Source organism: Trachurus japonicus, chromosome 19 (assembly GCF_045865225.1).
Source record: "Trachurus japonicus isolate A0001 chromosome 19, Traja_1.0".
Lineage (NCBI taxonomy): Eukaryota > Metazoa > Chordata > Actinopteri > Carangiformes > Carangidae > Trachurus > Trachurus japonicus.
In genome coordinates this window covers 19,420,322-19,448,315 of record NC_140925.1, presented here as the reverse complement: position 1 = coordinate 19,448,315, position 27,994 = coordinate 19,420,322, and the positions used below count along the sequence as shown (strand labels likewise).

Genomic DNA, 27,994 nt, shown 5'->3' with positions numbered 1-27,994 from the left:
GTGGTGAAGGCGGAAAAATGTTAGTGGTGTTTGAAAGCATGTTGGTTTTGCTGGTTTATTATAATGTCCATATCACATCTCAGATGTTATTGTATGTTAACATGTACTGTTGGGTCAGCCTCTGTCTTTAGCCAGGTCTGTCATTTGTCTGAGTCCCAAAAAAAAGTGGTTGTGAGTGCGTTTGTGTCTGCAGGTGTTTTCAAGTTGCAGCGTGTTGACCCCTCAGGGCCACTGTAGGAAACCTGTGATAACAACTACTGACAAAGTGAAGTGGATTTGTTGACTATCTGTTTCTTGACTCTTCCCATTACTAACCAGCTGTCCATTTTGATGCTCCACTTTTTGTTTGCAATCCTATTGGGATAGCAAAAAAAGTATCTGATGTTGTCTCCTGGCACCAAGAGGAAAGTTCTAAAAAACAATTAAAGGTCCAGTGTGTAATATTTGTCATGGTTTATTGGCAAAATCTGAATATACTACCAATGGAAATATTTGTATAATCGCTATAAAATAAAATCTGTTTGGTTTTCATAGCCTTATAATTCTTCTTTTATATATTCAAGGGTCTTGCTTAGAGAGTATCGCCATCTTGCGCCGCCACGTTTGTACGGAATGGAAAATCCAGCCAACCAGAGAGCACGTTTCAAGAGTTTCATGTTGATAAATAACAAAATCAGAATGCTAGATGTCACTGTTTTCACCTCATTTTTACACACTGGACCTTTAAGAATACATTCATTGAGAAAAAGCAACATTCCTATTTAAAATGTATAGAAACATTGATAATTTTACTAACTTTAATAAAAGAAGGCAAACAGCTTTGCTAATTAATCTCATGTCTGTCAGACTAAAATGTCTTGCACTCACACTGATGCATGCTGACACGTTAGCCTCACATGGACTGAGAGGGTGAAGTAAAGAAAACATCTCCCATTGTCCCACAAAAAAACAGCTTAGCTAACAGCTTAGGATGATCATACAGTACACTTGTGTTTATTAATATAACAGCTTCCTGCTTGGTTCTTTTAAAAGAAACCCTGTCCACATGAACATAGACAGTATTTCACATGAAAACACAAAATGACAGAACACCATAGAAAAACCTCTGCATCTGATGCGCCTTAAATAAAATAATATTTTTAAATCGGCCTTGGCCTCTTTCCTCGGCTTTCATCACCTTGTTTTGCAACATGACGTTAAAGCATCAACTCAACCTCATTGTCTGTTCACACATGAAACACTTCTACTTCTGTTTGACCACAGCTTCATGGATGAAGGTGAAGAAAAGGACATGTAGAGCTGTTTTTGTTTCATCAGCAGCAATGGATACTCACAGCGCCTGCCCAGTGTGAGCCTCTGTGGACAAGTTATTTCCATTACCTACTCAACCTAAAACACAGAGATGAAAACGTAGAAACAGACAACAGAATGAGACATACAATCAGGGTTATCCAGTATTCACACTATCATGATCTTCTCCAGCACTGCTAACTACACATAGACAGACTGCAAAAGACACTGTGCTATGAATACTGAACATCCAACTGGTGAACTCACACAGATCAAACAACAAACCACCACAGACTTCAATTCAACCTTTATTATCTTGTTCTTTTCTGCTTTAAATTAATTTCCTCTCCTTTTTGTAACATCTGAAATAAATGAAAACATCCTGAACAGGAGTGATAATAAAGACTGACTTAATTTAAATTGATACATAATAACAAACAGTAAAACATATGTAATGTCTTTAACGTGTCTGTAAAACACTGTTCCAGCTCAGCTTGGTATGGTAGGATTTGGCATCTTTAACAGAAATGCCTTCAGTTGGTTGCTTCGTCTTAAAAACAAAATATTCTCTTATTGCATTTGACAGAACAAAAAAAAAAAAAAAATACAATCAGGAACAAAACGCTGCTAAAAAAAAACACACAACTTAAGAGACATATGCAATAGTGCCAATGTTTTTGAACTTTTTAGCTATCACAACAGTCAGTCAAGCACGCAAACATGTGTATACATCCACACACACACACACACACACACTCTCACTCATGCACGCACACAAACGCACCCTGTCTCTCAAATCCAAGCTGTCAGATTAACATCGAGTCACTTCCCTGACTGGAGCAGATAAGTGTTCAAAAAGAAAGCAAGCACACAAACACACACATTTCTCATGAATCTCTCATGGACAAGAAAGAAAAGAAAAAAAAAACATTCAACATTGTAGCAATAACACAGACACTCTCGATCATCATCGTCATCATCTTCATCGCATCCTCCTCCATTCGGTCATACCGTCAACACTCCTTTCATGCACACACAGGCAGGCAGGAGGGCACCTTGTACAGCGAGTAAATAAGTGATCTTAGTCATCATTAACATCATGACAATATATAATAACCAACTTGATTTCTTGAGTAAGAAAAAATACAATAGCGAGGTCAGTGTTTGAAGGGCAAACAAAATAAAGAAAAAAATAAGAGGACATCTCTGGATTTCCACAAAGTTTCACACATTTCTCTTTTCTTTTAAAACAGAAAATATAATGATAAACAACCGACGTACATCAACAAGGAGATACAATTTTGCTTGTCAAATATAAGAGCAGTGTGTAACTGATGAGAAGGTGTGACGCTGCTGACATGGCGGGTGGGCGGCCGCTGGGTGTTAGCCAAGGCCACTGCTGTTGTAACATTTAGTCGTCCAGTAAGGTCTGTGTAGTTGTGTTGTAGCTCTGTTTCAAAAATGGAGGGATTTGTGGAGGATGTGTCAACAACAAACCCAAAGGCATATAGTGCAAGTTTGGCTAATGTTGTTTTTGTTTCGATTTTGTTGTTTTTTTTGTTGTTTTTCTTTTTTACCCTGGGTCCCATGTTGATGGCATATTTCCACCAAGGTAGAGGTGTCGGTACCTAAAAAAACACTCCTTTTCCAGATCTCATAGGTTGCTGATCGTCCATTTGACTCAGTAGTGTGGCGCCGTCCCAAATTTTCTACAAACTCCAGATCCTTTCCCACTCTCAAGCTTCCAAACATGAGAACTCAGAAGTACGCCTGCTAGGTCTACGAGGGCTCAGTCTGCAAGTCTGAATTTTTGAGATTCGACCATTAAATAGTAATACAAAAGAAAAAAAAATGTGGCACACTAAAAACAGCAATAGCTAAACTTGTTGACATGTACGACTCTGGCTGAGCCTGTCTACAGTGCATGCCTGAGTGATTGGGTCTCTGAATGCAGATGGTGGGGTTTGGAGTAAAAAGACAAAGAGCTATCCAGTTGAATTATGGATTTCACCTTTTTCCCCCGGTTCAAGTTTTACTGTTGTCTTCATTTAAAGTTAAGCGGTTTAATGTGTATGTGTGAAAATAATGTGCATGTACTGAATGTAGCCTGTGTGTGTGTGTGTTTGTGTGCGTGTGTCGTATGAATGTTTTTGTCTTTCTGCATGTTGGGTGACCAGTGTAGCTTTAATTCACATCATCTGTGCGTGTAAATAAGTACAGAGTGTGATATATGTTTTACAGCTTGGGTGTAAAATATGTGTGTGTGTGTTTATGTGTGTGTGTGTGTGTGTGTGTGTGTGTCAGTCAGACCCTTAAATGGAGTCAGCCCCCCCGCCAAGCAGGTCCCCTGGCAGCAGCGAGGCCGGGCTGCCCATCTGGTGACGATCCTCCAGTGCCGGGGAGCCCCAGAGGCTGCTGCTGGGGTACCCCGCCCCGCCCATCCCGCCCATCCCTCCCATCCCGCCCCACAGGCCCTGCCTCGCGGCCTCCACACCTCCGGCCCCGCCCACCCCGGTCCCATTGCTGCTCCACTGGCTGAAGATGCCCAGCCCGGGCCCCTGGGCGGCAGACTGGTCCGATGAGCTGCCTGTGCTGTCCAGACTCTGCCACCCGGAGCTGGAGGGGCCGACTCCCCCGCTGCCCGCTCCTCCGGCCACGGGCCCTCCGTCCACTCCGACCCCACCGCTCCCTCCCGCTCCGCCTCTCTCACAGTTTCCTCCATTATTGTTGGCTCCCACCACAGAGGTTGCCGTGGGCCCGGAGCCCGCGGAGCCGGCGGTGGATCCCCCGCTGCCCGCTCCTCCGGCCTGGGAATGTGCAATGTAGCGCGCCACATCGTCCTCGCTCACAAACTCTGCCAAGATGGTGGTGTTACCCAGAACGCACCTGGAGGACACAGAAACAGAAAGATCTTTAAAATGTTTTAATAACCCCTCTGAACAAACCACAATGTCTGACTGCTGAATAAATGAGTTTATGACACGTGATCTATTGCTACAATTATTAGTAAATATTAAAAAACATTTAGCAGTTAACAACTTGAATTATGTCTTGTTATTATTATTATTATTATGTAATGAATAAGTTGACCAAAATTACACATGAAGATAGGAAAAAGGGGAAGCTGGTCTGATTCTGTCTAAAGGTAGAATCCACCTACCGGCATGTCTGAAATTCAGTGATTATAATGTTTTATCATTTATTTGATCCGTCCAAACAAGTAAACGTAAAAATTACTCCACCAGACCAGGGGTCTCTCCTAGTTACCCGTCAGAAAACAGTTCTGTAATCACTGCTGTTAAACGCCTAGTTATCATTTATAAGATTAGTTTTTGTATAGATTAAAAACAGACAAGAGATTTTTCAATCATGAGCTTCTGAGGTGCTGGTGGGCCGAGCCGAGCTAGTGAAGCTAACTGGCTCCAGCTGTATTCATCACACAGGCATGAGGGTGATAATATGCCGATGTTATCAGTGCAGCAGGTCTTACATGTGGAGTGCGCTCTGGGCCTTGGCTGCCTCCTGCTTGGAGCCGTAGCGAATCAGAGCTGTGCCCTGGGTCAGGCCAAGGTGAAAGGTCAGCAGGGGGCCGTGCTGCATGCAGATGGTCCTCAGCGTAGAGCCATCAATCTGCAGGGACAAACAAGATGGAGTATGGTGAACTTGTGTTTCAATGTGGTATCACTTTCTGTGCCTGTTTATGATGAATGCATGCATGAGGTGGGACAAAACAGAGATGGGAGTAGTTACAGAAAACTATAAAATGTCATTGAGTGTTTTCTCTGCAGCAGTTTCAGTAGTTGTATTTGTACAATGTGAGTGTGTACCTGTGGTGTGAGGTTGCTGAGCACCAACCAGCAGCTTTCTCGGGAGCTGCTGTCACTCCAGGTCGAGCCTGAGGACAGAGAGTGAGTGAGAGTGAGTGAGTTTTCCACAGTCCCTGTAAACACAACCTCTCTCCTCGTTTTCCCCTCGGCTTCTCAAATGTAATAAATGATGAATAACTTTCCCCCACTACTTTAACTGAGGCTTGGCTGCTCTTCAAATCAAATATAAATGGACTCGAGTTCAAAGGAGTGCTCTGTTGTTTCTCAGCAATCAGAGCCAGTTGTTTTGATCTCTGGCGGACATTTAAAATCAGCTCAATATTTCAACAAGCGCTGAGAAAAGGGACAAGCTCGTAACTAAAACAACATGAAAAACACATTACCAGTGGTGCTGGAGCCACCGCCCCAACCCCTTCCAGCCAACCGAGGGGCTCCCCCTGACCATGGGGAAGGCGATGGTTGCTTCTGACTGGCTAGTCCTGGAGGTGGGCGGGACAGCTGGGACTGGCTGCTGCCACGGTTGGCTTTCCAGGACTTGTGTCCAATAGGCTCTGGGGGCCAGCTGGTCTTGTAGTCTGTGTACTTTGCTGTGGGGGGAAAGGAAAGTGAATAAGGGAGCTCAGTGGTCGTCTACAGGTTAATGTGATTTCACCAGAGTTAACCACACAAGATCATAGCAGGATAAACAAGATCAAGATCATAGCAGGATAAAGACAACATAGAGATATTGGGTTTATGTCTATGTCTTTTCCTCCCCTTTGACATTTTCTAATATCTTATACTGCAAGAGATGCACTGGCCAATACAGAATTTGGTGCATTCAATCCAGCTACGACTACAAACTAGCCAAAAGGCAGCAAAATTTAAATTATAAAAACTGTATTCTCAAATAAGTGTATCAAGTGAGTTATTTCAGGCTCAATCATTATCACATCAGGCTCAGCTGACAGTGTGTGCATGTGTGTGCTTGTGGTTGGTTACCTGAGTTGTGTGCGTTGTTGAGGGGACTGTCTGAGGCACTGTAGGGCCAGGCACCGGGTGAAGGCAGCAAGGTGTTGAGGGGAGGGGTGGAATCTGAAGAAAAGGCAACAACCAACTGTGTTAGAAATCATTTCATCACTGCACAACTGAATATCACTCCAACAAATAGAATCCATTCACAGTAATGGAGTTGTTGATTATGGGCGAAGACACTTTTAGTTTTTATGGCAGCTGTACTACAGAGCTGTGTGGTGGGAGGGGTCACTGCTTCAGGAAGTGTTTTTCTTCACTTTGTATTCCCATTTGAGGTTTTTATTCAAACAATATGATTGATGTTACAGACGGAACCCTCTCACAGACCATGTGTGATTTTGCCACCAGTTTTAGATCATTTTATCTTTCTTCCTGAGAATTTGTGTTTTCTCTGTAACCGTGAACTTCAGCCATGTGGGAGAGACCAGTCAGAGTGCCAAGATCAACATGACACCCAATGCTGAATTAAAGAGGAACTATGGAGATTTTTAGCTTAACTATGCTACATTTTTACCTTAATTAAACAGCTTTGGGTTTAATAAATGACTTGTAACTTGTTACAGGGAGAATGGAGGCTCTCTGCCTTCCACTTAGCATCTCTTGGCTAATCAGTGCCTCCAACCCAGCTCTCGTCTCTGTGGCACCGCGACACAAATGCGCCCCGTAACCTCTTGTTTATGACAGATAAAACTTCACAAATATTGTAACATCGTATATGATATATAACATTATGTACCGCTCTATTGATTGCTTTCTTGCCGGCTTCATTGTAAACAAAAGGCACATGGCCAGGAGGAGGGTTAGCAAAACAACGGAAATAGTTCCTCTTCTAATCCTCAATCTAAAAATGAACAGATTTCAAGCTCAAGACTGTTGTTTTCAATTTTCTCTGTGAACTTCAGCTTTCCAAAGTATGTTACAGACGATGATTGGATGTTCCTTGCCAGCACACATTCTAGGAATTCTAGTTATCGTCTACCTTGAAGTTGCACAATGACAGTTCTTCTTCTGATGATTTAACAAGGTGTTTTTCATGTCTATCCAAGCAGTTAAGATGCTCTGAATGTGAGTCATGCTGCCAAAGACAACACTGTCTCTGTGACAAATAAAAGAACTTTTGCCTCTGAAAGCTGAGGCGTCCAAAATAGCCTGTCCAATTTCAACAGTATCGAGCCGAGGTGGCTCCATGCTCTCGTATTCACTTTGATTCGGTTGATTGGAAGACACTATTGTACATCACATAGTCAGACCACTGCTTACCTGAATTATCTTGTAACAACTGGTGCTCAGTATCATTGAGGTTAGGGGACACTGTGTTTCGCATCATGCTCCCTGGGGTCATGTAGGGGTCAGATTCAGGGTCGACGCGGTCAATTCCCTTCCAGGGTACACCAGGCTGGAACTCTGAGGGAGGAAAACACATAAGGTCTGTTGAAGCCAGTTCACTACACATGAAAAGGAGGAAATCTCCATGAAATTTCCCAGACTTGTATTACAAGTCCTCTGAAATTATATGTTTAAATATGCAAATGGAGAATCATCTAATAAATTGCAAGTTTGTTTATTATCTGAGAATCCCGTAGTTTTTGTAGCAGCCATTTTCTCAAGTGGCCTCAGACTTTTTGAGCCTACTCTTTGCTAATTTACTAATTTACAAACATTTTGACGTTTCATTTTGTTGCCAAATGAGGGTGCAAAGTTTTTTTGTTTTTTTTACTGAGGGGGTATTTGATAAATCACCAACCAGAAAACAGTACAGCTATTTTAAAAAAAATCTATTTTTATCCTTGTTTATAAGAATAAATGTTAAATTATAGTGTGAATGATGTTTGAACAAACACTTCTGTAAAGTCAGAACAAACACTAAGTTTGCTGTAAGTGCCTTGCATGCAAGGGAGCAATAAGACAAAACTGAACCACTGTGAACTCTTCTACATCAGTAACACCACAGGTCAGTACTGCTACTTATTTCAGGGTTAGAGAGAGAAAACACTTCTTTTCTCTACAGCCTTATCTAAAACTTCACGTCAGCTTCACATCGTCACGTACCAGGGGGCCAGCTGGGTGTGGTAGTGGGCTTGGTAACCATCTTTCCAGGGGTGCGATGCCAGTTGTCACCCAGCCCGTCGACCATCATGTCGTACTGGGAGTAGGGCGAGCCGCCTGGCATCTTGATGGGGGTGACAGGACCTGGGAGGTTGTCAGGGGGTCATGATAATGTTTGTTACATCACTGAGCGACAGATGGGTTCACAAATCACCTTGATGTGCGACATCACATCTAATCTCATTAACACAATCTGCTTCAACACTCATTCGTTCCATGTCTTCACAAAAAATAAAAACAACCACACTCACCATTTTTATGGAATGGATTCTCGGGGGAGGATGTGTCTGGAGATGAGTGACCCTCCATCATCCACTTGAAGCGGGACTGCTGACCTCCTAGGTCCTTCATGCCTCCCGGCCCCCCCAATACAGAACCACCCAGGTCCAGACCTGGAAGGTTCACCCCAGAACCAAATCCTGTTCAAAGAAAGAGACACAAAGAAGAAGACCAACATGAAGAGGATTGTTATGTTTTGACATTTGTCTTGAAGAAAACCTTAGGTGCACTCAGAAAAACAAGGTTAACTTTATAATGCATAAATAACCAGTAGTATATATATGTCTATTGGTCATGATGAGCATAGTGGGGGTGTGGGTGGGGGGGTTGTTCATCGTTCATTACATTGCACTTTATAATATAATTATATTCTTCTACATTCTTATCAGAGTTTTTTTTGTTTTTGGTCATTTCCGTTTGTGTGTGTGTGTGTATATATATATATATATATGTGACTATGTATGCATACATATGTATAAAAACAAAAAAAAGGTAAATTGTATTTCTGTGATTGGAAGTATCATGTTTCAGTATCATATTTGGAATAAAAAAGAAAACCAAGGTGAAAATGTTTCACACTGCTAAACTAAATGCTCACTACATTGGCATGAGTGGGTTTATATACCATAATGTCTTTTTTTCTTTAATAAAAGCAGCCTGGGAACAATGACTCACCAGAATATGGTCCTAGAGTTTTCTGGTGCATGTCAGCCACAGATCCTGCTAGGCCTGGATGGGGCAGGGGATCAGGCAGTTTAGGACCCCCTAAGCCACCTCCAACATGGTGGGAGGGGGAGAGTTTGGAGCTGCCGCCTAAACCCCCGACCTGCTGCTGCTGCCTCTGCTGCTGGAGCACTGCCATGATCCTGGCCAACTGAAGAGACACAACAAAAACCAAGAGTCAGTCCCTCGAAGATGGAAGGATAAAAAAAAGAAAAAAAAAAAGAAACAAAGCAGCGAGTGACATGCAAGAGTGACACTTCCTGCACGTGTGTACGCACCTGCTGAGGGTCAGCCTGCTGCCGCACGTTGGGCGTGAATTTCCTCTGGTTTTGCAGGAGCTGCTGTTGCTGCTGTTGTTGTGGCTGCTGCTGGAGAAGGAGCTGATAAGCCTGAACAAATACAGACAAAATGAAACATCAAATGAAAAAAAAAAAAAAAGGGAATGTGATGGCAACAGAGACACGAACTCTAGCTTGACACTGAGAAACCCATTTGTCAACTGAATGCTATGCAGACCAAGTGCAGTGTTTTTTGGCTCATCTTGGAGCTAAACGTCATTATCTAAATATTTGGGCGGTGAGTCACAGCTGTAACCATTGTTTGTTTCATGAAAATAAATCAGAGTTAGCGAAGTTGGTGGAATAAATTTCAAGCAAGTATGATCCTACCATGTCAGTTTATATATAAATATACTGAGGACATTTTGCTAAGAGGGTTTCTACACTGTTTGAATTCACAAAATCAATATTTTCCCACCTAAATGTTAATTATTGGGTGAGAATAATTTTCAACTTTGTGCAAACAGGTTTGAAAAGCACATAAACATTTTTCATTATTACGAAACCGATTGTGAAATTTTCCAACTGCCCAGGACGGTGAAATCTCGTCTTGCTCCGTAGGTTTGAGATGTATCGTGCTGCTGCTCACCAGTTGAAACTGAATGTGATGCGGGTAGATGCTGCTGAGCATGGCGAGGTGCTGGGGGGACAGCTGTGGGGGGAACACGCCTCCTCCGACTCCTCCGACTCCTGCCACTCCTCCTACGCCGCCAACACCCCCCATGTTCCCGCTGGGAGGGGGCATCTGCTTCAGCACGGAGCCTGGCACCTGGAGACAAGCACAACACAAGACACACCTGTTACCACAGAAACCCTTTGGTGCTGTTACCATGAGCAACCACATTAGCTTAGCGCCCCCCCTCCCCAATTAACATTGACTCTCTTTCATGTTCTCATTAGCTGTGTTAAGTGACTTCAATGACGAGAGTGAATGAAATTGATTCGATTCGTGGACGAGACGTGCATTTCCCTTTCTATTTTTTAGAGGTGAAGAGGAAACATGATCAATGTCGACCTGAAGAGTCATTATGCAGTCTTGCTCCTGCACCTACTAACAGGCGCCATGCAGCCAGCAGACCACGCTGTGTAAGCTCATAGAAGAATAGACAGTTATACATAAAGAGCTCACAACACAAAGTCTTTGAGATTCGCACAACCTGGATATTTTTTGTTGATCTACAATGGAGGCACTGTACAAGTAAAGGTTTCTTCAAAATCAATTCATTAAATTTTCATCTGAAAATTTAAGACGTGATGAATAGGAGTTTTTTGTTCTCTATTTTTTCCTTTTTGAAAATCTGAACCATGCCAACATAGGCTGTAACAGTAACAGCATAATGTTGGCTTCCTTTCCTCCTCTGAGTTTTTTCTAAGAGCTGAACACCAGCTGATCATAGCAACAGGAGAGGTTGCCCTTACAAGCACAAAACTAGACGTAGATACAGCGAAAAGTTAAAATTTCCAACCTGAAGTAATTCAGCTTCTTTCGTTGGTTACTTGGTTGCAAACACAAACAGTAAGGATGACTCACGGTACAACTATACAGACTGTTAACCCAGTCACTTCCTATTTCAACACAAAGTAAGACACATGTCATCAGCATGTTATGCACCTGAGGTGACAGGAACTGATGAGGCACTTGCGCTCGTATCCCTGGGGACTGGTTTATGGGTGGGACACTTGGCTGGTGTCTTGACTGACCCATCCCTCCACCGCTGCCAAAGATACTGTGACCGCCCTGTGATTCAAAATGGAAAAATGAAACCTCAGAAAATCCATAAGATCATAGAAATAGACAGAATAAAAAAACAACAACACACCAGTAGAGGAACACGTGGGAGGATAACTATCGTAGGAAACACAGACAACTACAAGAATCTAGTGTAAAGATGGCAGGACGGAAACGGGAGGAGTGGTTATCTTACTTGTCTAAAGGGGATAGTGTGGTTGAAGAGGGAATGGGGCTTGTAGACAGTGGGTGGTGAGTACAGAGAGCAAGGACCCTCCTCCCCAAGGCACCCATCCTGATTGGTCAAAGGCAAGGACTGTCAGAGTGACAGCCAGGGGCAGACCAATGTGAGTGGTGGTGAAGGGGGTAAGGAGGGGTGAGACAAGGAGAAATGGGGCAGACCAGGAAGAAAAGGTAGAATCACAAGAGGAAATAAAGAATAGTGATAAAGGACAAAATGTCATCTAGACGAGACATAAGAGACAAAGACTGCGAAGGCGGCGGTGGGACGTTACCTTGTCGTAGTAGGACCCAGTGTCCCCAGGTGCTGCCTCTTTGGAACCAGGCGGACGATAAGCCATCCCTCCTCCTACTCCTACTCCTCTTCCTCCCTTTCTCATGTCTCCATTGTAATCATTCATCCCCATTGCTCTTTTCTCAGCTTCCATCTTCTTCTCCTGGAGAGATCCTGGAGCAAGGTCGATGTTGGGGCCACTGGGGTCATCGTTCTGTGCAACAGAAAGAGAGGCCATCAAGATAATGACCATCATCAGTAACAGAGCCCTTATCACTTACTCAGGAAACAGCCTTGATAGACACCTGTACAATTTGTCTTTACAATGAGAGATGGAAAAAGTATCATCGAGCATTTTCTGCTTTGCCCTTTCACAATAAAATCCAGGTAATATATAAATTGCTAAAACATTTTCTGTCTTACCAGCAGCCCCATGTTAGAGAACTGTCTGTTGATGGGGTTCATCCATGAGTCTCCTCCACTGCTCTTCAGTGGACCCTGAGAGTCAAATACAAAGTGAGAGAAAGATCATTTAAATTTTACTGGCTCAAAGAATTTTTCACTGAAAACTGTGCCTAGGTGGAATTTATTTTATCCCCAACTCTGTACAACTTCAGTACCTTCAACCTTTACTTCAAGTTCAGCTTCGCTCATTTCAGAGATGTTTAAAACATCTTAATGTCCGAGACATATGGACTTTGTAGACAAAAAGTGCACAAATCTTATAAACTTAAAAACTATCACTTAGAAAACTTAGACTTAAATTGTAACTAACACAATTCAAGTGTATCATGGTCACTGGACCCATACATCTCCCTTAAAATCAATATTCATTTCCCCACCAGGAACCCACCTTGTTGCTGGGCTTCTTCCCAGTGTGGCTCTGACCCCAGCCCCCATTGCTTCCCTGTCCCCAAGATGAGCCGCTTCCTTGGGAGCCGGCGCTGTTCCACATGCCACCTGCCTCCTCCTCATCCTCCCAGCTTGAGTGACGCGAGGCTGCCACAGAGCCGTCTTTGTCCCCCCAGCCATCTTGCATAGACTTGGAACCTGCCAGGGGAAAAAGTCACAGTTATTGCCGTCAAACAGAAATGAAAATCACTTTTTTAAAGCAACTATTAAGCTATGCATCATGTCTCTTTTGGCCAATATAACCTTCAAATACTAAGATCATCTAATCACAGTTTGTTCGTTTGAACTACATTTTCTTTTCAGTTTGTATTAGATTTTCCTAACCAGATTTGATGGGGTTGGGAGAAGGGTTTCCCCAGCCCGGTGTCTTTCCTCCAGCATTGTCAGGTTCTCCCCACCCAGTAGGGGCCTCAGTAGGCTTCCCCCATGCTGATGTGCCGTTGTCAACTGTAGGACTAGTTGGAGGAGTACCACCCCAACCTGATGGTCCTGAAAACACACATTGACAACACAGCTGAAGATCAAAGAACTAAGATGACTAATATCCTTGAAAGTAAAGACAGTGGACTTCATGCATGCTGAGCCATCACTATCTACGACTGAACTGCCTTCACTGCAGTCACAGTTTTACACAGCAGGTGTACGTTTCTTACCCAGAGATGAAGTTTTCCCTGGTCCGTGGCCAGTGCTGAAGTCTCTGTTACCTCCGAGCCCTGCAGCCTGCCTGTTGGGCTGCTGCTGTATTGGAGGTGGCGGCGGCTGCGGCTGCGGCTGCGGCTGCTGCTGCTGCTGCTGTTGTTGTTGTTGCTGTAGTTGTTGTTGTTGTTGCTGCTGCTGCTGCTGTTGCTGCTGCTGCTGCTGCTGCTGCTGCTGGGCCTGAACCGGAACGTGTGGCTGCGGGCCGGTTGGGGCGCTGTTCTTGTCCCAGTAATTGACCGGCTTGTGGTTGTAACGCGTCGGGTCTCCCCACGCTGATGTCCCGTCGTCTATCTCGTTCTTCCTGCTTATAGACTGCGGCGAGGGTTCCTCCCAGCCGCTCGGTTCAGATCCACCTCCACTTCCTCCAGGGCCGCTGGGGATGGGCCCCGAGGTCCAGCCTGAGCTTTGGTTCTGATTCTGGGCCTGAGGGATCGGTTTCCTCCCCCCGCCCCCTTGCATAGCCCCTTGGTCCAACGCCTGCTGCAGCTGTGGATGCTGATTGCGGGGCTGTGATTGTTGTTGTTGCAGTTGTGCCTGTGGGCCTGTGATGGAGCCCAACTGGCTGTTTGGCATCTGGTGCATTTTGTTTCCTCCGCTCCAATTTTGATGGGGTTTGGACCCCATTCCCCCAACGACCCCCATACCCCCTCCTCCGCTCCCTCCTCCCCCTGTGCCTCCTGCTCCCCAGGTTCTCCGGGGAGCGTTGTCGTCCCAGCTTCCCCAACCACCCGCACCTGAATCCCCACCTGAGTTTCCGCCACCATTCTTCCTGTCGTCCTCCCATCCCCCTCCTCCACTGTTTGATTTGGACTCGTGCTCTCCCCAGTCCCTACCTGTCCCGACCTTCTGTCCTGATCCCCACCCACTTCCTCCTGCATTCCCACCCATTTCTTTCCATCCCCCTGCCCCTTTTTCCTCCTGATTTCCTCCCCAGCCTCCGCTCGCTGGCTCACTCTGCTGCCCGATATCACCCCATCCTCCTGCATTTCCTCCTCTACTGCTGTCTCTCCATTCCTCTTTACCCCAACCCTTCGTCTCCTGGCCATCCCCGGAGCCCATCCCTTCCCCACCCCAGCCTGTAGTCTTCACCTGCTGGTTATGCCCTGGTATTACCCCTGACCCCATATTCGGTCCTGTTGTGGTCACTGGTCCAGATTGTGAGACGCCGAGACTCCTCATGTTGGGGCCTGAAGGTGGTGGGGCTCTCCCAGACACGGAGGCCCCACTACTGCTACTGTTGCTGCTGCTCTCCCACCCCTCTCCGGAGGACCCAGCAGATGCAGCCAGGGAAGGGTTGACCCCTGGACCCACTGATTCAGTGATTTGGGTCCTGGGTGCACCAGAATACTGAGAAGAACCACCATGAGACGATGGGTGCTTTGATGCAGCTGATGACAATCCACTTTTACTCTGTGCGCTGTGGTCATCGAGATCCCAGGCCGTGTTTTGTCGGATCTGTGTTTGGCCCCAGCCTGTGTTCGACAGAACCCGCGGGTCCAGATCAGACCGGTTTAGCAGGTTCTGTAAGGCAGCTTCAGCGTTAGGTGCCGGACGGCGAGGACGACTGTGACTGCTGTTAGGTCCGCTTTCATTCCTGGAATTTCCGCCACTGGATGAAGATCCTCCTCTCGCTCCCTGGCCTCCGACTCCTCCGCCCCACTCCCCAGTTTCGCCCTCTCCCTTCTGATTGTCCCAGACTCTGGTCATAGTGGTGGCTGTTGAGGAAGGCGAGGAGGTGGTGGGGGGGTTGCCAGCTGTGCTGCCCCCGCTGCTGCTGCTGTTACTGCTGCAGGCTCCGCCCATTCCCTCTCCTCCTGGATTAGCGCCTCCGATACCAGCGGTGCTTCCGCTCCAATCACCACCAGAAACTCCTCTCTCCCCTCCTACCGATGACCCCCACCCTCCCTGAGATACCCCAGAGGTTTGACTACTGTTTCCCCCAGTTCCAGCACTACCCCAAGCGTTAGCCCCACTGGTGGAACTCGGATACCCCCAACCCGAGGTCCCATTATCCCCATCAGCAGCTCCGAATCCCCCTGTGCCACCTCCAGCCCCTTCCCATCCGTCAGTCCTTGAGGCACCCGTTTTGGAGTTAGCTGCAGGGAAAGAAGGCTGGCCTCTCCACGAAGAGGCGAGACTGTGGTCTCCCACACTCATCCCGCTTCCTCCCACACCGTGGTCCATTCCTCCCCCAATCCCTTCCCCCCCTGCGATTTTTGGTCCCGCTGATTCACTGTCCCACTTCCCCCCTCCCATCTCTCTGTCTCTGGATTGCATTTGGTGAAGTTGGTGCTGATGGGTGCTTGATTGATTCACAGATAAAGGTGGGTGACCCCCCAGCACCCCGACTGCCCCGCCTCCCAGTCCCAGGGAAGCAGAGTTGTTGGCAGACAAAGACCCTCCAGGGCCCTGGTGATGGAAGGAAGACGGACCTCCTTCCCCTGCAGCAGCAGGCCCATCCTGCTGCACCAGGGCAGGCCAGGCCGAAGGGTTGGCATTTGGATTGAAGTTGGCACCTGGAATCCCACTGCTGCCGTCGACGGGGCCACTGGCATCATGGCTCCCGGGCACAGCGGAGGCTTTGGAAAGTGAGGAGGGCTGTGGTAGCAGAGGCCCAGCTGCAGCTACTGCATTCCCTCCTCCAAGATGACCCTGGGAGGCAGCCGTCCCCCATGCCACGCCATTGGACGACTGCATACATTCATTGGGCAAAGAGAACGAGGAAGTGGGTGAGGATTGGTTGCCAGAGGCACTGTTGCTGTTCACAGGCATTCCATTGTTGCTGCTGCCCCCCCCAACCCTGGTGAATGAAGCTCCTCCCCCATCATTGCCAGCGATGCTAGGCCACTCTTCCAGGTCGTTGCCATCAACAATCACCTTCTCCCTGCCCTGAGAGGAGGTCTGGCTGCCTGAGCTCGCCCCCCACATGGAATTTGCATAATTAGAAGTAGTAGTAGAAGCAGCAACTGATGATGAGGTGAGGGCCAATGAGGAGGCAGCCGCACCAGAATCTGAAAATGCAAATCCCGCAAAAGAGAAACTTTAGGTTCAAAGACAGAAATGAGAAAAGAAATCATCCTAAAATAACACATAAGCAAAGTCGATTTGTCCCGATTATGCTGTTGGACAAACTTGACACTCACCTGAGACAGCAGCCATGTTTGCATTCGGGCCATCCCCTCCTCCCCCTCCCAGCAGCATGGAGGACAGTGGCGGCTGACCCCTCTTCAGTAGCACTTTATGGTCCTGCTGGCAGCGGAATCGCGGCGGCACTTCTCTCGGCATGTAGCGCGGTTGCTGCTGAGGCGCCTGGGCTCCGCCTCCGCTACTTGTACTGCTGTTTGCAGCAGCACTGGGGCCGCCAGCGGTGGAGGAAGAACTGGTGGTGGAGGTGGGCTGTCCGTTGGCCACCGCCAGGCGCTTGGCATTGTTGCCGCCCTGTGACGGGGTGGCAGCACTGCCAGGGCCTGAGGTGGCTGGGGATGGAGAGGCAGAGGGGGTGGGTCCAGGGCTGGGGGAGGCAGAGCTGCTCTGTGTGGCAGGAGACTGGGTGGACGTCGGCTTGGTCAAGTCTGGCACTGCAGCAAGGGGAAGGCAGAGAGAGAGAGACAGGGGGTGGGGGGGTTAAGTAGTGCAGTTAAATCTTCTGTAGATCTGAATATATGTTTTTGTGGAAAATAGGTGTGGAGAGGAAAGACTTCCCTGATACGGATGTTTTGTATTTGTGAATGGTACTCTAAGCCTTTGTGTTATTCAAAACTACAGCATGCATTAAAACTGAGAGTAGCAGCGATTTTCAGAAGAAAACTAGATGAACTTTGGTGAACATAACATCTAACATCTACTGTATAACCATTTACTCATACGTCGGCCCTGTCCTGCTTACCTTTGTTTTTTTGTTCTGTAACCTGAAAGAAAGAGAAAAAACACATTAGTTGCTAAATCAATCTTTAAAAGCATCAGAGAGGGGACAAAAATACATCATTTCAAATTCAAACCTCAGTAAAACACGATCTGAGACGAGGTGAATATAGCAAGAATGAGACATGAGACAACATAGGGTTACAAGAATCAAACTGTGATTGTGGTTAGATGAAGAAAAAAAACCTCAGAGTCTAGGTGTGTTTGGATAATAAACGAATAATTCCTCACATTCAAGATCTAGTAGTTGTTGAGACTTGCTACGTGTTAAACGGTGTTCTGCTAACACTGACAGACGTAATCTGAACATCAACGTTTGGTCTTCTTCCCATCATATCAGTTTCGTATTTCAAACAGGGAAACTTCAGCTCCTAATCTAAATTAGTCAGTTTACACAAATCATATTTTACCACTATTCTGTCTTCCTCAAAAAACAAATATATACAATGGAAACTGCTTACAGTGATCATGTCGATCCATGTAAATAGATCAGTATAAGCAGATGACTGTTTTGAGTGAATGACTGACTTGTCCCCCACTTGGTACCATCTAACAACATTTGTATATTTATGATGAAAATATGAAGAAATGACACTGACAGCTTTGTGATACTGATTTTAGGATATAATAAACTACTATCTGCTGATCCAAGCCTGGGTCAAAGCTTTACACTCATGTAACATACCTACTGCTGTGGGAGAATGGGGACAGTAATTATGTACAGCAATTGCAAACCGTAAGCAGACCAAGAATGAACACAACACAAAATAACTAACCGAGCCAGAGTAGGTAAGTTATCACATGGCACATGAATGCACACAGCAAGTTCATGTACAGCTACTCACACAACCTGACCTTATGTTGGGGAGAGCAGACAGGGACAGTCATTACATGATGTGGCAGTCCAAAAAGAGAGCTGAGAGCTGTCATGCTGTCTTTTTGAGAGCATGACAGCTTGCAGAGTTAGACTGCAACTATGTTGTCATTCAAGAAACACCACACAATGCAAACTGTAAGCAGACTATTTGATTGCAGTAGACAAATTATTTAAACAGCTACAGAAGGGGAACAATTCTCTCCCAAGCTTTTTGACCTATATATGTGGTTGATCAGTGTTACAATGAACATTGTAAGCGATTTCCACTGAATTTGAACTAAACCACAATTTATACAGCAATCTGTGGAATCCATTCCATTTTACCACATAATTCACGACAATCAAAATCAATTTGATAGCTTTAGACAGCATGGGAACGATACATACAAGTACATATCACTGGCAGTGGCATACTTAAACAGACAACAAAATGAGCTCTATCATGTCAAGTTAGGTTTTCCCTCTGTTTACAAGTGTGACATTTCCCTTTCCATGTCCTCTTTGGGGGTCAGACTAATATTATATTCAAGAAAGCTCTTAAAATCAGAGTAATGTGACAACTTTCTTTTTCTGTAAATGTAAAATGCTCATGTCATGAATATATCCTTGAGGATCTTAACACATTCCAGAATTACCCCAAATTACGTAATTACAGCCAACAATATTCTCCAAACTATCTATAATGTGATTTACTGCCAACTGTGCTGAAACATGTTTGTCCAGTGGTGTTTAGCCCAGATGTGGTTTGCAAGTACTGTAACTGTGGAAAACAGATGCAAATCACAAGCCCCACCAAACAAAAACTTAAACATAACATACTTACCTGGAAAATCAATTTGTTTTTGCTATTTAAAAAAGACAGCTGTGTCTCTTTGGGCCTGTTGGATTGTCGGCCAGCTAATCTGCCGGTGTTTTAGTTACGAAAGCATAATTTAACCAAGCATAACAAATCTATTTAATTGTGATGACATAGCTGACCCAAGATCACTGCTGAGGACACCTCATCAGCTGACAAGATGAACATGCTCACCTTCTGAGAGGCTTCCCTTTTCCTTTTGTCGTCTTTTTTCCTTTTCTTGTCTTCCATGAACTACCGCTCCTGTCCTGATACTCCTTTCTTCTAGAAAAAAAAGAGACCAAATGTGACCACACACATTATACATTCTGAAAATCAGAGGAGTGCTTCTTTGTACATGTCATGTCTTTTAACAGAAACGTAAATCACTACTTAAAAAACACAGACTAATGGTATATGATGACTGCAGTTTAAATCAAGGCAACGGTCCACATCACATAAGTAACATGGCCATGTGAGCCTTCCTCCATGTGTTTAAGCGACAATGGACTACACACTTGATTGGATGGATCAGCCATCAGGTGCTACAGCTAAGAATACGGCTGGACATGTGGGCAACAAACACAGTAATTATCCCTGTCAGACTCATGCAGAATTCTGTAAGCTGATCACATTTGTAGATTGCAGACGGTTTACAAGAGGCTTGAATTAGTCGGCCAGCTCATCTAGTCAGCAGACTGCCTGAATATGCATGTGGTGGCTAAGGAAACCGGCCACTGAAGGTTTGTAACCCATGCTTGTGCTTTAATGTTTGCAAGATGGAGCATGAGCAAATCTTCAGGGTTAGGCTCTTTGACAGCTGAGACAAGAAGATGTGTGCAATCCAGGAATACAAAATAATGCACTGTCATTAGCATCATCTTTACAGGATCATTGAGCAGGATGATATAGACAAATCCACAAAGCATTGTAATTTTCTTCTAATACCCCTCAACAATAGCAAAGATGCAGTGGCTTTCAGGCTGAGTTGGGAGCTTTAACGACATGAGTAGATTTATTTCTTGAAGAAAATGAAAATGGGAAAGCATTCACTGTTCATTTAACTTGGCGTTAACAGTCTAATTGGCTTAGAAATGTTGTCACTCAACTGTAATGTAGCCAGCACAGCGCAGATCTAAGACAGCAGAGTATAATCAGCAGTGTATATCCCCACAGGACGTTCAAGCTCCTGTTACCGTGTCGAAACTCGAAATGTGTATACGTATATATCGTCCGTGTGATAACTTGACAGAGAACAAACGGTTTTAATGCATAAACTCGATGAACTTCTCAGCCCTGATGGTGTCCGTCCTCGGCTGATTTCGTGTATGCGTAGTGTCAAAACATTTTCTAGGAGGAGGAGGAAATCTTGGCTTTAGGGAAAACGAAACCGACATCCTACCTGACCTGAAGCGCCTGATTTACCGTCCGTCGGATCAGAAAGCCAGGGAGGGAGATACACTGATTATTACGTGCTGCTGTCAGATCTGCAGTCAGTCCGACCAGCTACCCTTCAAACCCCGATACAAGCTACACCGGCTAATGTTACCTGGTTAGCTCAGCAGCAGCTAGCGAGCGAGCTAGAGCTACGGTGATCACAGTTTTCTTGAGCAAAAAAACTCACAAAGCTGCCCCTCCTCCGAAAATAAAAAATACCGTGGTGGCTGCTTAAAACGAGTCAAGTATAAACGGAAATAGTCACAGTGCTCCCATGTTTATATACGCGACAGTTTTGATAGCAGCGGCTGGTGAAATATTTCGTCGTTAGCTAAGTTAACATTAAGGAGTGGTTTTTACCCAAATTAGAGAGAAAAAAACAGCGCACACATTGACAAGCTGAAGGTAATGAGACCAATCTACGTAAACTACTCTGCTCTGTTTACACAGCGGTCCTGGACAGCACATAGACCGAGCCCCGGGCCACACACACACCGTGCTCGGCTAACAGAGCCACAAACACCGAGGCTACTGCTAACGGCTCGACAAGCTCAGCTACTGACAGCCAGCCTGACTGCAGCAGCCTTGTATTTCATTACGTTAACACTGATTTTTTTTTTTTGCATGCACACAGGTGATGGCGTGGTAAAATGCTTATAAATGACAAGGCACATATCCAGCTACTCACCTCGAGAATCACATATGAAGAATAGCTAGCGTGCTAGCTAGCTAGCTTGGCTAAAGTGCTTCAGTGCGAATTTTTTTTTTTATCTTTTTGAGGCATTCGTCGAGGCTACAAGAACAGCGACGCCTGAGCGGAGAGTCAAGTAAGTGGCAGACGATGAAAAAACACGCGTGATAAGCTACTGGTTTTTGTAAATAAGTACTAACGTTGTAATAGTGTAAATAAACCCTAATGTGCAGAAGATTTTAAATTTCAAAGCGCTGTGGAGTCAGTCGGTTGACGGGCGGCCATTTTGCTGATCAGTATGAAGCGTCTCTCTCCAATGGCCCAGTGGCGGCTGCGTGGAGGCGCTGTGACTGGCGGAGCTGCCGAGAGGGCGATGCATAATAAAAGACGCTTTTTGACCTTCATAAACTTCTGACAGTCAGATTTAGCACCACTACTACACAACTACACATGCTTTACGCAGGCCGCAAGTCCCCCCAAACACACCTGTTTAAAGTTATCAGTGATTGATTGGGGATAATCGACGGCGTTACTAACGGCGCTACTTTTTTCAAAAAAAGTTACCGTTTCCAGGTTATAACATCGTTACCGTTTCTAACAATAAAATGTGTACTTGTCCCATTTAAAAAATAGATCCGTTAAATATAGGCCTACACTTCTTTTTTTCCAGTCCATCAACTAGTCGGGAAAAAATGCCTTTTTAGCTGGAACTCAACTAACCAGCTCGTAGGCCTATTCCTCTGCGGAGGAATACTTTTATAATGTATTCAGTTACTAACTCCGTTACTTTTGGGGAAAGTAGTAACTAGCTAATTACTTTTTAAATGTAACGAGCCAAACACTGGAGTGGTTACTGAGTTGATAAATGGGGAAAGAAACTCTGCCTCTAATCTATTCACAAATGCTGCTCATTCCTTTATCTTGATAGCATGGGTCCAAGGAGAAGGAAAAGGAAAACTGAGGAAGGTGAAAAGGAGGAAGGAGAGGAGGCTGAGGAGAGAGGAGCCAAGAGGAGGGAGGACCATGGAAATAAGAAATACATTGGAGCTCATGTTAGCATTCAAGGTAAAGTCAAGTGTGACCTTAGGTGATTATAGACACACGCATCCACTCACTCACTCACTTCCTTATGTGTCTGCAGGTGGGATATGGAAAGCAGTCAATCACAGCACAGAGTTAGGGGGCAGAAGCTTTGCTCTGTTTCTGGGCTCCCAGCGGTCATGGACAAGACCTGCACTGAATCTGCAAGCTGCAGCCAAGTTTCAGGAGCAACTCGCCCTTCAAGGGTACAACCCGGCTCACGTCGTGCCTCATGGATCGTACCTGATGAATTGTGGATCTCCTAAACCAGGTTTGTCATCCATGGATGGATTTTCCTTATCAAATACCATCCTTCTTCACACTCTCAGTTATACCTCCCCTTGTGCTGCATTCATTTATTTTTTCCCAAATCTCTTTTGACATGATGCTCCCAGAAGTGTTTGAGAAGAGCAAAGCCATGCTGGTGGATGAGCTCAACCGCTGCAGCCTCCTGGGCCTCACCCTGTACAACTTTCACCCCGGCTCCACCCTGGACACCATCACCAATGAGCAATGTGCTGGCAAGATAGCAGAGGCCATTAACCACGCTCACCAGCAAACACCTGCTGTGGTTACAGGTATGCCTCCACCACTCAGCCTAGTCTCAGGTTGCGAACGGATTCTCTTGAGAAGTTCTGGAGAAATTGCATTCACAAGACTGGAATCATGTTATTGTGAGGTCAGTGCGACCCTGACCTTTGACCTTAAAGGGATACTTCACCCAAAATCAATAATTCGAACGAACGAACATCTCGAGAGCTACTACTACAACAAAGCTAAAAACAGAGATCAAATTAATTTTTTCCGAACAACTCTTTCATGTTGCGGCTTCAGGACACTCGGGTCAGTATGGACGAGCAGTATGGAGGTATTTGGATGTTTCATAGTGTGTGTTTTGGACGGTTCAAAAGTGAGCTCTATCCGCCACCATTATCCGTTGCCAGCTGGACCCCCCCGGAACTCCAAAAGCGTTTTGAATTATTGATTTTGGGTGAAGTATCCCTTTAAGCTACCAAAATGTGATAACTCATCACATTGCAATCAAGTGAATTTTCTTAATAAATATGAAGAAATTCTTTCAAGGCATTACAGATACATTGTGTTTGTGAGGTCTTGACCTTTTGACCACCAGAATAAAATAAATAACTCCATTAGTCCAAGTGGACATTTGTGCCAAATTTAAAGAAGTTCCTTTAAGGTGTTACTGAGATATTGGCTTTATAAGACCATATGTGTGCACTGTGAGGCCATCACTCTCTTGACCTTAACCCTCCAAATCCTTTCATCCATTAGCCCAAGTGACAGTACTATGTTTGAAGAAGTTTTCAAGGCATCGCTGAGATATTGGGTCAACGATGATGGGATGGATATCTGATGTGGCGGTTGCCGGCAAGGAGGCATGAGAGAGAGAGAGAGAGAGAGAGAGGTACAACAGCAATGAGACTTGGTGAACACAGGAAAAGTGCATTAGCAATGAGGAACAGAAACTTCACAAGCAGTGACCTTGAAACACTTCCATGGAATAATCGCCTTCTGCAAGGCAATATTTTATTGAGTGTTTGAGAGCCAAGCTCAGTGCACACAGATTTAGTTAGTGGTTTAAACACCTTTGCATGTAATAAATGCAACTAGCTTTTAATATGTGTTAAAGCTCTTCACAAGGATTAATATGTTACTGTCAGAAGTTATCAATCACCGCCATCTCACGTGAAACCACTTCAACTCAGATTTACCACTGCATTAACATGCAACTGTGCAGAACTGCTGCAGGCTCGAGTCAACGCTGCTGCTGTGCATCATTTGTGATTCATGGGACCAACCACAGTCTCTTTTTGACTCGCATACCCCAAATGCCACTGGTGTAGCAAGAATACACTGCAGTCGAATACGCCTGCAAGAAACACTGAAGCAGTAGCAAACGGTGCCCTCAGGCTGGGCTTCAGCCAAAACAATCAAAGTGTATCAGGTGTTGTGGTGGGATGAGGGATGTGTGACTTATTTAAGTCGGTGTATCAAATTGTTCCTACTCTCTTTTCCTTTCCTCTCTCCGCTGGCTCAGTGTTGGAGAATATGAGCGGTCAGGGCAGCACACTGGGTGGTCGGTTTTCCGAGCTGAAGAGCATCATAGACAAAGTGAGAGACCAGACCAGAATAGGAGTGTGTCTGGACACCTGCCATGCCTTTGCAGCAGGTAAGTGAAACCAGAGGCTTTTTTGTCCAGCAGAGCACAGTTAAAACAGGATGGTGTGCAGCACCATTTCCTCCTCAAAAAACAAAGTTTATGCTTGATATTCAAACATAAAATGAGTTTTATCTTCATAGGGTATCTAATATGGCCGCTGGTGTTGTTTCTTTTTCTTTCCTTCTTGTCGTTGTAGGATATAACCTGGCTGTAGAAGGAGGAGTGAAGTCCATGCTCGATAAGTTTGACCAGGAAGTTGGACTCCACTATCTTAAAGCCATCCATCTCAATGACTCCAAAGGTGCAGCCAGGAAAATGATTGCACTGCAAAAAAAAAAAAATCCTGTCTGATTTACTTCTCCCAGTAAACCAAACTGGGAGTGTTTTTCTATATTCTAACCTCTCACATGTCAGTCGATGAAGCCCGTCTATGTTGTTTCTGTCTATTTTGTGGTACACAGGTAAACTGGGCTGCAATCTTGATCGCCATGAAGACATTGGTAAAGGTCACATTGGGATCCCAGCTTTCCGTGACATTGTCAACGAGCCCAGGTTGGACAACATCCCTCTCATCCTGGAGACACCTGGGCGGTAAGATAAGTATAGAGACAAACAAGCTGTATACAGTATATGAATCAAATATGGTCATAACAGTGGGAAAGCACAACAACATATTTGCCTCAATGACAAAGTAGGATGATGGTAGAGCAGTGCCAAGTCAGAAATTGATTTAAATGAGTATCAGATCACTGACTGTCAAAGTCACGACTAATGCTATTTTATATAATCAGTGAAAGTTAGGGTAAAGTTGAGGATTCAGTGCTTTTTGCAGTGTTTTATTAAAGGGGTCATATTATGGAAATATCACTTCTTGAAGGCTCTTTAACATATATTTGGGTGTTTGTCTTACCTTCCAGCCTACAAAATGCGAAAATTGACGAAAAAATCTGTAATGTGCAGACTCCCTATTCCATGTGGTTTTACGAGCTGTTGACTCAGTTGTCTTCCAGTGATGTAACTAGTTTTCAAATTTGCATAACCCCACCCCTACCTGGGACCAGTAGAAGGGGTAGGATGGGGCAAGCAGTGGTTCATTTGCATTTAAAGGGACAGGCACTGAAACCAGACGTTCTGAACAGGGCTGTCCTCTGTTCTGAACAGAGGATGAAAAGAGCTGTGATGTTTGATCCTTGTGGTATTCTGACCAAAGCATGTCACAAATATGTCTTTAAGACACCTGGGGAAATATTTTAATTTGTGGAAAAGGGGCATAGTATGTCTCCTTTAAAAAAGAAGATTTATTAGATTATATAACTGAAGTTTGCATCTTTTCAATAAAAAGATAATGAGTTGTGCATTTCTGTTATGTCCTTTTCCTACAGGCCAGGATTCCAGTATGCTGAGCAGATTGCACTTCTCTATTCCCTCTGTGAGACAAAATAGAAAATGTACACCATAATAAATTAGCACCGCTTAAGCCAACCCTGAAAAAAACACATCTCAGTGTCTCATCTCAGGTGTGTTGATAGCGCTTAAATTTACGTCGAGGACCAAAGAGGATGCGTGTTGGAGGCTGCTCTCCTGAGACACGCTCTGAATTTTTTCATTTCTTTCCAGAGTGACAAGTTTCAACAAGAAACCTGCTTCACCATTAAATAAATGGGTTTGTCGACAGATCTGCAGCTGTGTCGTTGTCTCGTTCAGCCTTTAGAGGGCAGCACAGTCACACAAATACAACACAACCCTAATGAGAGCCCCTCAGTGCTGTGTCAAAGCACAGAGATGAAAAATGTATACAGACCCAACTTCCTTTCATATTTTCATCAGACAGTGGTATGATTCTCATTTTCATTTGTAAAACCTGGTGTTATTATTCAGAGACTTTATTTCCCCCATCAATGGACACAATATGTCACTTCATCATATAAAATACATTATGTGACTACTCTGTATCATGTGATACATTATGTAATGATACATGTTTTTACTCATAATGTTATTTATATGAGGAGAATGTGAGACTCTCAAAAAAGACTTCCAATCAGCTTGAAAATGGTGCTGTCGTCACATCTACATGTATATTTCATAGATATGGCAATTACGTATCTATCAAATATCTGTATGAAATGATAAGAACCTCCTACACACACACCAACGTCATCCATTGTGTGCTCTCACATTCCTCTACAAATTGGTCCAGCTGTCGAATACCAACACTTTGGTGCAGCTGTTGACCCCTGGGAGGATAGCAATTGATTGTCACACCTAATCTAACACCCCATGGTGCACATAAACATGCATGTACACACACACACACAGGAAAAACATCCCTGACATAATCTTAATGTTCCACCACAATTAAATGACCCAATTTCACACAGACTGATATAACAGTTGGCATAGAGGGGCAGAGTACTGTAGTAACAGTAATAGGGGAGAAGGGGGGTGAGGAGTGGGGGGGCATGATAGCTCACACTCTGTCATCTCACATCAGGTTGTTAGGTTTTGTTCCTTCCACCATCTGTGCACTAACACTTAAACCTCACACTTCTCACTCTTTTGTTCACATGCGACATCAGCGGTCTTTGATTTTGAACTTCATCACAAGACTGCAGACTGAAGTGTATAAAGACAGAGCCGGGGGTCCAGTCCAGACAGTGTGTCTTTCAGTATGTTAACAGAGACAGGAAGTGGAGGTGCCTGGCCCAAGAATGTCTCTGCTCTCAGGTCCCACCCACAGGAAATGCCTGTCCAGCCTGTTTGAGTCTGCACTGACGGAAAAGAAGTCTCCTTTCAGTGGAGTCTGATTCTGTGACGGATGAAAGGAGGGAGTTTGAATAATAGGGAGGCCGGTCCTGCTCCTGCTCCTGCTCCTTCCTCGTATCCTCTACGGTTTAGATAAGCAGATGTCTGATGCTTGTCAGAGGTGTTCTGGTGATCTGGTCGGGTCAGGGGTTACAACCCAGGGAAGCTGAAGACTAAACAGTCAACACACATTCCTGAACTCTTAAATTAATCATTTTCTGAAGGAGGCGTGTGGAGGAAAACACCAGTGGGAATATAAAACGCCCTCCCTTCTCTAATTATTTTTAAATCTGTGGTATTAGCTGGTTGTGGTGTAATGTGTGTGCCCATGTTTTGTGAGCGCTCGTCCAGACGTTTCTTCTCCTCTTTCTCTGTCATTACAATGTGCTGCGAATATTTTCCACTGCAGCCTTAAGCCACTGATCTAATTATGCAACTGTAAATACTTCCAGATATCTTTGGTTAGACTAGTTCAGGGTCTTTCCAAACTTGTGTAAAAGGCCTGTGAATTGCAAACGGATGATCTCTCTCTCTCTCTCTCTCTCTCTCTCTCTCTCTCTCTTTCTGTCTCTGGGCTCAGTTTCCATCAGAGTCTCTGCAGCTTCTGTGGGAGATGGACACACAGGCCTTTTAGTGAGCCGCCAAAGATGGAAACGAGTCTCAAACTGTTCAAACGAACGCATTGTTTCTTGTGTTTGTCCTCAGTAGCTCGGAGAATCAGACATGCACTGACAG

General features: G+C 44.9%; 2 protein-coding genes across 5 annotated transcripts; one reads left to right on the top strand and one right to left on the bottom strand.

Annotated features, from left to right (window-relative positions):
• Positions 1-1,585: 1,585 nt before the first annotated feature.
• Positions 1,586-21,461, bottom strand: tnrc6ba (trinucleotide repeat containing adaptor 6Ba). Of its 3 annotated transcripts, none has more exons than XM_085761804.1 (22): positions 21,190-21,461; positions 19,260-19,349; positions 17,318-17,339; positions 16,575-17,009; positions 13,386-16,442; positions 13,057-13,221; positions 12,674-12,870; positions 12,244-12,318; positions 11,822-12,034; positions 11,503-11,622; positions 11,190-11,315; positions 10,167-10,346; positions 9,518-9,628; positions 9,192-9,390; positions 8,489-8,656; positions 8,181-8,321; positions 7,392-7,535; positions 6,099-6,191; positions 5,501-5,704; positions 5,118-5,185; positions 4,781-4,920; positions 1,586-4,176 (listed from the first exon to the last, which is right to left on the bottom strand). In XM_085761804.1, exons 2-22 carry the CDS (start codon positions 19,314-19,316, stop codon positions 3,603-3,605), a joined length of 6,489 nt encoding a protein of 2,162 aa, XP_085617930.1. In that variant the 5' UTR covers positions 19,317-19,349; positions 21,190-21,461; the 3' UTR covers positions 1,586-3,602. The 3 variants fall into 3 exon arrangements, with proteins under 3 accessions (XP_085617930.1, XP_085617932.1, XP_085617933.1); XM_085761806.1 differs by having other exon boundaries at positions 19,260-19,346; positions 21,190-21,436; XM_085761807.1 differs by lacking the exon at positions 11,503-11,622.
• LOC146967849 (uncharacterized) lies at positions 20,983-26,128 on the top strand. Of its 2 annotated transcripts, XM_085761808.1 has the most exons (9): positions 20,983-21,046; positions 21,282-21,328; positions 22,121-22,257; positions 22,334-22,543; positions 22,668-22,850; positions 24,332-24,463; positions 24,651-24,755; positions 24,916-25,045; positions 25,837-26,128. In XM_085761808.1, exons 3-9 carry the CDS (start codon positions 22,122-22,124, stop codon positions 25,895-25,897), a joined length of 957 nt encoding a protein of 318 aa, XP_085617934.1. In that variant the 5' UTR covers positions 20,983-21,046; positions 21,282-21,328; position 22,121; the 3' UTR covers positions 25,898-26,128. The 2 variants fall into 2 exon arrangements, with proteins under 2 accessions (XP_085617934.1, XP_085617935.1); XM_085761809.1 differs by lacking the exons at positions 20,983-21,046; positions 24,332-24,463 and having other exon boundaries at positions 21,188-21,328.
• The last annotated feature ends 1,866 nt before the right edge of the window (positions 26,129-27,994 follow it).